At 45.9% G+C, this 10,529-nt stretch overlaps 1 protein-coding gene across 2 annotated transcripts; it reads left to right on the top strand.

Annotated features, from left to right (window-relative positions):
* Window positions 1–3,671: 3,671 nt before the first annotated feature.
* On the top strand, window positions 3,672–10,176 carry LOC118237654 (small vasohibin-binding protein). Of its 2 annotated transcripts, XM_027399081.2 has the most exons (4): window positions 3,672–3,831; window positions 4,013–4,102; window positions 4,193–4,342; window positions 9,820–10,176. In XM_027399081.2, exons 2-4 carry the CDS (start codon window positions 4,028–4,030, stop codon window positions 9,904–9,906), a joined length of 312 nt encoding a protein of 103 aa, XP_027254882.1. In that variant the 5' UTR covers window positions 3,672–3,831; window positions 4,013–4,027; the 3' UTR covers window positions 9,907–10,176. The 2 variants fall into 2 exon arrangements, with proteins under 2 accessions (XP_027254882.1, XP_027254883.1); XM_027399082.2 differs by lacking the exon at window positions 4,013–4,102 and having other exon boundaries at window positions 3,673–3,831.
* The last annotated feature ends 353 nt before the right edge of the window (window positions 10,177–10,529 follow it).

The raw sequence follows: 10,529 nt of genomic DNA, 5'->3' as shown, positions 1-10,529 counted from the left end.
CAGGAAGCTGTAGGGCTCCAGCAGCTCTTTGCTTACTGTCAGATTCTACACAAAGGCTCCGAAGCCCATTTAGACCATGGGCATCCCCAGAGTTCACCATGGGTAGTGTTCTAAGGAATCTCAGGAGCAGCTCTGAGCCATCTTTACTACATACTCCTCTAAGATGTCCCACTGGGACCCTAGATGCAAGAAACCTTTTTCTGGGCTGGAGAGACGGCTCAGCAGTTAAGAGTACTGGATGCACTTCCAGATGACCTGGGTTCAATTCCCAGCAACTACATGGCAGCTTACAACTGTCAATAACTCCTGTTCCAGGGGATCTGACACCCTCACACAGACATATGTGGTCAAAGAACATAAAATAAAAATATTTTTTTTAAAAAAGAAAACACGGCCGGGCGGTGGTGGCGCGCGCCTTTAGTCCCAGCACTCGGGAGGCAGAGGCAGGCGGATCTCTGTGAGTTTGAGGCCAGCCTGGTCTACAAGAACTAATTCCAGGACAGCTTCCAAAGCTACAGAGAAACCCTGTCTCAATAAATAAATAAATAGAAAACACAAGAAAGAAAGAAAGAAAGAAAGAAAGAAAGAAAGAAAGAAAGAAAGAAAGAGAGAGAGAGAGAGAGAAAGAGAGAAAGAAAGAAGAAAGAGAAAGAAAGAAAGAAAGAAAGAGACCCTTTTCTTCTTCTGGATATCCTCCTGAAAATTCTTGCATTGAAGGGCTTCTCTCACACTCTGCTTTGGGTGTAGAGTGGTGGTGTAGTAATGAAGACACTGGAATTTATCCATCTGTCAAGACTCTGGGCTTCATCTCCAGAACACATACATACACATACACACACACACATTCCTTACACATTCATCACTCATTTGTATGAGGAAACTTCCAACTCCTCTGTCTCCTAGTTATCTTGAATATATAATAGATTATTATAAATGTACTCACCCTAGAACACTACAGCTTATCTATATGTTGAATCATATATTGGCAGTCATAACCCAGCCCTTGTCTATGTCCCTTTCCCCAAGTTTTAATTGTTTGTCTTCAGACAGCATCTCACTCCATAGTCCAGACTGTCCTCAAATTTGTAATCCTCCTGCATCTGCCTCTTGAGTGATGGGATTAAAGCTGTTCATAAAATCAGGCCCCACCATGCTTCTCTTTAAGGGGTAAATGGATGGAGTTCTGGACTTCCAGCTAAACAAATATGGTTTTATTGAACACCTCCCCAGCCCCCTAACCACTAGACTTTTAAAAGGGCATTTCTTGTCTTTTCTCCTTTATTTAGTTTTGTTTGTTTGTTGGTTGGTTGGTTAGTTGTTTTTTTCAAGACAGGGTTTCTCTGTGTAGCTTTGGAGCCTGTCCTGGAACTCAATTTGTTGACCAGGCTGGCCTTGAACTTACAGATATCCCCTGCCTCTGTCTCCTAAGTACTGGAATTAAAGTCATGTGCCTCTACATGGGATTAAAGGTATATTAAAAATCAACATCTTCTCATAGTTAAGTGGTGTTTTCTGTACTTTAAAATTTCTCAGAAACACTTGGCAGTTGGGAGGCAGAGCAGGCCAGTCTGGTCTATAGAGTGAGTTCTAGGATACCAGGGCTACACAGAAAAACCTTGTCGCAGGAAAAAAAAATTTGAATGTTGGCTGATGTAGTGTTTTCCTCTTAAAATAGTGCTATTTGTGATCATTTACTTATGACAACTTCTTAAAAGTCAAATTGCTTAAAATGGTTGGAGCCAATTCTATAAATTGGAGTAAAAAACCCTCTGGTGTTAGGGATTGAATTTACCGTCTCACACACACTGTAGCATGTGTTCCACCACTGTGCTATATCCCCAACCCTCTTCTTACTTTTGTGAGACAGAGTCTCAGTAAGTTGCCCTAGGCTGATCTTGAACTCATTCCATATGTAGCCCAGGCTGTGGTTCAGCTTGTAATCCTCCTGCCTCCGCTTTTCCAGTAGCTAAGTAGAGACACAGTATTTCAGTTGTTTAAAGTCTAGATACAAAAGTATTAACATTGCTGTTCATCAAATCTTCTGAATTTTGTCTTGCAAAATGAACTCTATATCATAAAACAAGAGCTCTCCTTTCCACTCAACACTCCCAGTCCTGGATGTCACTCTCCCAACACAAACCCCTGACAGCCTCTCACACATACACATACACACACCACGCCCCTGGCAATCACTCCCCGGCCCCAGACCCTGACAGCCACTTCATGTTTCTTAAGAGTCTGACTAATTTTGATACCTTGTATAAACAAATGGAAGCTTGCAGTAATGTGTGTGTGGTGTGTGTGTGTGTGTGTGTGTGTGTGAGCTCCCACTCATGTGATTATGCCCATTTTTAAAGTTTTGGAATCTAATGCAGAATTGGCCTCCCAAGAGAATATAACTCACTCTTGGACTGAAAGTATCTAGGTGTCCATGTAGGCTTCCCATTGGATGCTTAATATGTAGGCCTGGGAGGTGTGGGATTTGCCAGGTAGATCAGGCTTAAATACAGAGATCAATTTGCCTCTGCCTTTGGAGTGCTGGGATTAAGTGTGTACCGTCATGTACAGAAATTCTTACCACTTTGACAGAGGAACAAAGCAGGTCTGAATGTGTTTCCAGAGGTCATTGTCCTCTGAATCCTGCCTAAAATACTGGTTTTAGCACTTCCTAGATGGGTGACCTTGGACAAATCACTTTTCAATGCCTGCTCCTGTATAGAATGTGCATGACAGCTTACTGGTACACATGTCTATATAATGTATCCTTATTTTGAGGAATAGGGACTTAAAATGTAATGTTCTAAGAATAGTGCCTGGAGGGCTGGAGAGATGATGGCTCAGCGGCTTAAGAGCACTGACTGCTCTTCCAGAAGTCCTGAGTTCAATTCCCAGTAACCACATGGTGGCTCACCACCACCTTGAATGAGATCTGGTACCTTCTGCTGGCATGCGGGCAAAAGACTGTATACATGATAAATTTAAAAAAAGTGCCTGGAGTATAGGAAGACCCAAAGAGAAGCAGCTATTGTTATTACTCTGGCTCCTCCTTCGCTTCCTTCTCTTCAGTCAATTCTTGCTAATATAACAAATGAAAATGATAGCTAGAAATTTTATTTTACACCCCTTTGATAATTCTGTCCCCCACCCTGTATCTCTCTCTGTCTCTCTCTCTCCCCAACTTATAGAGAACCTCGTGCCTATGCCTCCCCAGTGCTGGGATTAAAGGTGTACAACACCAGGCCTGGTTAGGGGCCCGTATTTAAATGGTTTGGTTTGGTTTTGTTGTTCTCTCTCTCAAAGTTTTCAAAGCACCGTGGCAAACAGGATCCCATTTGATCCTCCTTATAGACCCGTAAATCAGGAAGGAAGCAATCATCAATCCTGACTTTTTGGATTTAGAACCTGATGCTCAGAATTCCAGTGCTAACCAATTCCAATTCCAGGAATCAGATTTCGCCTTTCAAAGCCTCGCAGTTGTCCCAGAAACCAGACGCCGCCGCCCGAGAAAAGCTTTGGTTACTTGTAAGAATGTCCCAGCCACAGGCCCCGCCCCTCCCGTTTCAGATCCTGCCCTCCAGCCACTGGCCCCGCCCTACACGCCTCCGACTCCTCCCCTCCCGGTCCGGCCACGCCCAGGCGAGCTCTCTGCGCGCGCGCAGTGGCTTCTGCGGGAGGGCTACCTTAGGCCGCGGCCCCGCCCTCCCCGGCGCGGCCCGCCCAGTTCAAGGGCAGCGGGGCTGGCTGCTCCGGTCCCGCGGAAGGGGAAGGCGAGGGTGATCCCCGCGTGGGGGCTGGTCTGCGACGTGGCGGAGGCCGGGAGAACGAGGCCGGGTAGGGAAGGGCGCGGACCCCCGAGCCGCCATCTTGCTGCGGAGGGGCCGGGAGGGCGGGGCTGGCTGAGGGCGCTGCCGTGGACCGAGTGGCTTTGCCCCTCGGCCTCAAAAACTCGGCCGTGGCGCACGCCCCCGGGTTGGAGCTGCCTTCTCATCCGCTGCTCACCCGGTGTTGGTAGGGAAAGGCCCAGGAAATGACTGCTGGCCCATTGTGCAGAAAACTGAGACTCAGAAGTGAGGAGGAGACTCGACTAGGAACGCACAGCGAGGTGCTGGCAGTGGGACTCCAGGGACTGCCTCATTGCCAGCTAGGGAGTTGGGAGAAAGACTAGCAAGCGGTTCTCTTTTTGTGCCATCAGGTCAGAGCTGACCAAGAAGCATTCACAAGCCAAGCCATGGATCCACCTGCCCGGAAAGAAAAATCCAAAGTTAAAGAACCTGCCTTCAGAGTGGAGAAGACTAAGCAGAAATCTGCCCAGCAGGAGCTGAAGCAAAGACAAAGAGCAGAGGTGAGACTAAGGAGGGGACTCTGTGTGCTTGAGTCAGCGGGAGAAGGTGATGGAAGAAAACACAGGAGAGAAAACTTTACTAGGGGTTTCTGCTTGTCTTCAGGGGCAGAGAGGCCATCAAGGTCCAGAATGGTGAAGCGGAAACCAGGAGTCACAGGTCAAGTTAGTGTCAGAATCCCAACCTGTACCAGGTCTCTAGATGGCTCCTGGCACTGAGCTTTTGTGCTAGGGATCTGAGGAACACATGAAAAGAGAAAAAGCAGCCGTGGATGAGGGAGGGATCAGAGCGGGGAGGCGAATACGAATGAATGAATGAATGAATGAATGAATGAATGAGGATTCATGAAGTGCTTGTGTGTCCAGTGAACCAGTTACACATGTGCATTTGGTGCAAAAAGTAGCTAGTTAGTGGGTGAGATGGTAAAAGTGCCTGCTGCAGAAGTCTGACTACCCGAGTGGGTTCCTCGGAACCCATATATAGGAAAAAGAGGAGAGGTGCTACTCACAACTGCCCTCTCACCTCCACACTTTCTGTGGCATGCACGGACACACACCACCACCACCAGTTTTTAAGTGTCTGCTTATAACCACGTAAGGTTTGAGCCCACCAGTGTTTCTTTGTTCTCCCAACACTTAATCACTTTAAGAATAAAAAGCTTTAAAATATTTACACTGCTAATGAGCCCCATCCAGACATGGGTATTTTAATATGTAGTATCAGGAATAAGCTTGCTGGTCTTTTCTGCCTCTTTGTGGCATGTGTTTTTGAGAAAGTTTAAAGTACAGAAAACACTTGGTATTTATTCTTCTCTCAGATGGGTAGTGGTCACTGGTATTGAATTTTCCTAGAATTTTAAGATAAATAAAGTCACCTAAATTTGATGTCCCCTTTGACTATTTGTCTTATACTTTTTCTCCCTCCCGATGGGTAAGCCTTTTTTTTTTTTTTAGAGGTTTCTGTGTGTAGCTGTGGCTGTCCTGGTACTCACTTTATAGACCAGGGTGGCCTTGAACTCACAGAGATCTCCCTGCTTCTGGTTCCTGAGTGCTGGGATTAAAGGCCTGTGCCACCACTACTCAGGTCCCTCCCTCCTTTTTAAGATGCATTTTCATTCAAATAGATGAATACATTATCTCTGCATTTGCATTTTGTTTGCATTGCATTTTAGAAATATTCACATTAACTCTTTTAAGAATCTGCTTTTTTTGTTTTGTTTTGTTTTGGTTTGGTTTTTCAAGACAGGGTTTCTCTGTGGCTTCAGAGGCTGTCCTGAAACTAGCTCTTGTAGACCAGGCTGGTCTCAAACTCATCCACCTGCCTCTACCTCCCGAGTGATGGGATTAAAGGCATGTGCCACCAACACCCGGCCTCTTTGTTCTTTATAGTGTCTATAAGCCTTTTTAAAAAAGATTTATTTTTAATTATGTCGGTGATGGGTATGTGAACATGAGTTCAGGTGCCCATGGAGGCCATAAGAGGGCATCAGATGCCCTAGAGCTAGAGTTACAGGTGGTTATGAGCCACCTGACGTAGGTGCTGAGAATAGAACCAGGGTCCTTTGGAAAGAGAAGCAAGTGCTCTTAACCACTGAGCCCTCTCTCCAGTCCTGAGCCACCGTATTTAGTGTATTTACCCACTCCTCCTGTAATGGATATTGTAATTACTTACAGTTTTGCTTTTTACAAACATTTGTGCTGAAAAACTTCTAGGTATTTCCTTGGCACCTGTGCTAGAATTTGTCATATATTTGACTAGAAAAATTACCAAGTGCCATTTCAATTTTCCTAGACATTGCCAAATAGCTTTCAGAGGGATTCCTCAAGCCTGCACCCCTGTTGATAGTGTGAGGCACTTACTGTTCCTTTCGCTCTGACAGTTGATGTTGTCAAACGTTGTTTATTGGTTCCATTTAGTAAGCAAATATCTGGCTTCTGCAGTAGTGTATGGACTAGAGACATGTGACTGGACAAAACAGAACAGTCCCTGCCTTCATAGAGTGTGCATTCCAATAATCACAATAAACTCAGGAGCAGGTCTGAAGCTGCTTTGCACCCCAGAGCCTCCCCATGTACTAAGGCAGGTCATCTGAAAGCCCTGCTCTGCCATTCGATAAATAAATGTGCCCCTTCTTCACCCAGATCCAAAATGATCTTAAGCTTTGTGCTTTAGCAGACAGTTCAAGGGGAACTGCAAGAAACAGCCCCTCAAACAGTGTGCACCGTGCACACTGAAAGATCGATGTGAAGGGCACTGTTCCTAACCTTATTGGCATCTGCTTTTCTGGCTTCCATTCGTTCTTCCCATATGATCTTGGAAAAAATACTTCTGAACATCACTTTCTTGATGTCTGGGGAAAATGAGGGTGATGTATCTACATCACAGTATTATAAGGAATAGAAATTGCATATGGAAAGCCCTTAACCCAGTGCCTGGCACACAGAAGGTGTTTGATACCCAGCAGTGATCACGATCTGGAGTCACCATTGCTTCTAAGCAGCCAATGCGCTCTTACCACGTGGACATAGCGGGACCAGCTGGTTGTGTCCATATTCTCTTGCTGAAGTGTCAGGTTGGAGGTGCATACCAGCAGCAGCTGGCACCTGTTAGCTCCTGCTATGTCAGCCTGAGCGAGGCCTGCACATGTGTGAGCAAATGCTGAGGCAGGTGTTACTATTTCCCAGTTAACCCTTTGTGAGTCCTCCTGGAATAAGAAGTGGTGTGACCAGAGTCAATAAGGGCAGGCCCGTGGTCAGAGCAGTGCTTCCTACTTGGTTGTCTCTTGGTTTTGTTTCTATCATGTTGGGGCTTAAACCCAGGGTCTGTATGTGCCTTGTGCTCTACCACTAAGCTATACCCCCAGCCCCCAGTCCACTATTTGCTTCCCCAACAGCTGTCTTGCTATTTAGTCTGTGTTCCCTGGAATGGAATGGAGTCATTGATAGGAATGTGCCAGCACCTCCTCGGCAGGAAGGGATAAAGATGCCGTATCCTAGGAAGGACGCATGCAAGGGAATGGAGGCTCATTTGGCAGGGAAGTAGCACATCACATTGCTATGACCCCTCCCTTTAGACCATGCGTCTCTCTCTTGGCTCAGACACCTGAACATTTTAAATCTCTTTGTGCCCTGCTTATTTCCCCCTTTCTCCTGCCATTCTGCATCTTTGACTGGGAGGTCTCCTGAATATCCCTGCCAGTCCCAGAACAGAAAGTAAAACACAAATCACAAAGGCTGGCAGGTGTCAAGCCTACAAAGCAGAGACTTTTCTGCTTTTTAAATATAAAGTATATGTGTAACTATGTATTGTTTAAAGAAGAAAAAACACCCTGCTATGTAGGGGATGCTGTAGCCACGCCTGCTTAGGGGCTGGCTACAGGTGTGCTTGACCACGGTGCGTGATGTAGGGAAAGTTTAAGAGTGAGGGGCGCTTACGTGGCAGCCCTGTTTTCGCTTTCATCTTTGGCTTGCTGTACTTACTGCTGCCCTGCAGGCTGGCTGGGTCACTCTGTAAGTAAGGCTTTTCCCTATTAAATTCCCTTGTATTTTACCTGATTCCATATTGGTAATTTCCCACATTACTCGTATCTATCACTCAGCTTAAGAAACTGAACTTGAAGCAAGCCCAGTAGCACATAACTATAGTCACAGCATTTGGGAGATGGAGGTGGATCAACAACATGAGTTCAAGACCAGCCTGAGTAACAGAATGAGGCCTTGTCTCAAAGAAAAAAAGAAAAAGAAAGAAAGGAAGGAAGGAAGGGAAAGGGAAGGGAAGGAAAGGAAAGAAAAGGAAAAGAGTAAAAGGGAAAAAGACCAGTAACTTGGAAGGTCCAGCATATCTGGTCATGTTTTAAGTTTATGCTAATCATTGCTTTGTAGTTCTATATGAACTCACTACTCCTCTGTAGTATGGACTCTTAAAATGATGTTTCCATAACAGTAAGTCTCTTCATTTTACATATTTCTGAATTTTTAGTTATGTGCCTCTCTTTGGCTTCAAGTGTTTTAGTTTAAGATAGTATCTCACTGACAGGCGTTGGTGGCACACAACTTAATCCCAGCACTCAGGAGGCAGAGGCAGATGGATCTCTGTGAGTTCCAAGGCAGCCTGGTCTACAGAGTGAGATCCAGGACAGGCTCCAAAGCAATACAGAGAAACCCTGTCTCAAAAAACCAAAGAATAAAATAAAATAAAAGTATCTCTACAGAGGCTGAAACTCTTTATGTAGACCAAGCTGGCCTTGAACTCACAGAGATCTGTCTGCCTATGCCTCCAGAGTCCAGAGTGATGTGACTAAAGACATGAATTACCACACCCAGCCTTTTTTTTTTTTAAGGGGTGTGTGTGTGTGTGTGTGTGTGTGTGTGTGTGTGTCTGTCTGTCTGTCTGTCTGTCTGTCTGTCTGTCCCTGGAGCATGGGTGCTGGGAACTGAACCCCAGTTCCATGGTAAGAGTAGCAGTGCCCTTAGCTGCTGAACCACCCCAAGTTCTTTCCCTTTGGCCTCTCAGATTTTGTTTTGTTGGGGCATGGTCTCTATTATATAGGCCTGGAACTCACTATGTGGACCAGACTGACCTCAAACTCAGAAAGGTCCACCTTCCTCTGCCTCCCAAGTACCTCTCAGATACCTTTATTTTTTATGAGTGTTTTGCCTGCAAGTATGTCTGTGAACCATGTAAGTGAGCGGTGCCCATGGAGGCTCCATGAGGGCATAGGATCCCCTAGAACTGAAGTTAAAGACAGTTGTGAGCTGCCATGTGGGTTCTGGGAACCACCCAGATCCTTTGCCAGAGCACAACTGCTCTTAACCTTGAGCCATCTCTCTGGCCCCAAGTTCTATTTCTTAGATTGGCAGTGGACACTATATTCTGTGACGGGCTCTCTCCCCTGAACATTTTTCCTTGCTACATTTATGTGTCATGGAACATGTGCAGGGGTCAGAGGACAATGTCCATCATCAAGCTTGGCATGTTTTCAAAATTTTCTCTCGTACGTGGCCTTCACTAGGCCATGTTCCCACAGCTGCCTCCTCTCTGGACTTCTACAAATGCCTCCTAAGTAGTTGATAATCCCTACTTCACCACCACCCCAGTTGGCCTCCAGTCATCCTGTCCAAAGCCCAGATGGAGTTGGGTTGTCTCTGCATACTCATGTCTGCTACTCTCTGGAGCCTGCAGGTGAAGGTCCAGACTCCTTGGCCTGGCATTTAAGTCTGACACTCTTGTCTGTCCAAGTCCCCAGTTCCCCCATATACACTTGAATTTCTGGGAGTGGTCCTGTGCTGTTCCCTTAGACTTGTCGGGCACCATCCTCTAAAGACCAAGCCCCTTGCCTCACTGCTGCTCGCTTCATTCCACCAGCGGAAGCTGCTCTCCCATCCTGTCACTGCCTCACAGGCCCCTCCTGATGAAATTCCAGTATTTGCTGCAGCCTCCACAGCGGCTTCCATTGCTAATGTATCTCTTCTCCATCCAGATCTACGCTCTCAACAGAGTCATGACGGAGCTGGAGCAGCAGCAGTTTGATGAGTTCTGTAAGCAAATGCAGCCACCTGGAGAGTGAGGCAGCTGGCATCTGAGTCAGAGGCCCTGGAGTCTCACAGAATTAAACAAGACTTGTAGAGAACTCTGCACTGAACTTCCTGTAGGTAACTTCACCACACTGGTTCCTCCTCTCAGAACTGGCCCAGTGCTTGCTGGGTAGACTTTTCATCTGGAACAGCAGATTTTTTAAAAAGGCCTTTTTTCTACTGTGTGAGAAAAATCATTGTTTCTAGTGAAACTGTGTGTCCTCCCTAAAAATAATAAAATACAAAATGTTCATTTGTTCTTACTTTAGGGTGGGAATGCCTTCTCACAGAAAGTAGAATAAAGAATGGGGTAGGTGAGGGCTGGAGGGATGGCTCAGAAGTTAAGAGCACTGACTGCTCTTTCAGAGGATGCAGGTTCAGTTCCCAGCACCCATCCATATTCAACACTTCACAACCACCTGTAACTCAAGCCCCGGGACAATCAACATCTTTTTCTGGACTCTATGGGCACTTCACTCCCACACAAAGACATACATATACACACATAGTTAAAAATAAAATAGCTCTTAAAAAAAAAAAAAAAAAACTGGCATGGTATACAGGAGGCAGAAACAAGCAGATACCTGTGAGTTTGAAGTCAACCTGTTCTACATAA

This window comes from Cricetulus griseus, chromosome 2 (genome assembly GCF_003668045.3).
Source record: "Cricetulus griseus strain 17A/GY chromosome 2, alternate assembly CriGri-PICRH-1.0, whole genome shotgun sequence".
NCBI classification, from domain to species: Eukaryota; Metazoa; Chordata; class Mammalia; order Rodentia; family Cricetidae; genus Cricetulus; species Cricetulus griseus.
Note: the sequence above shows the minus strand (reverse complement) of the source record. Positions and strands in the feature narration are given on the sequence as shown.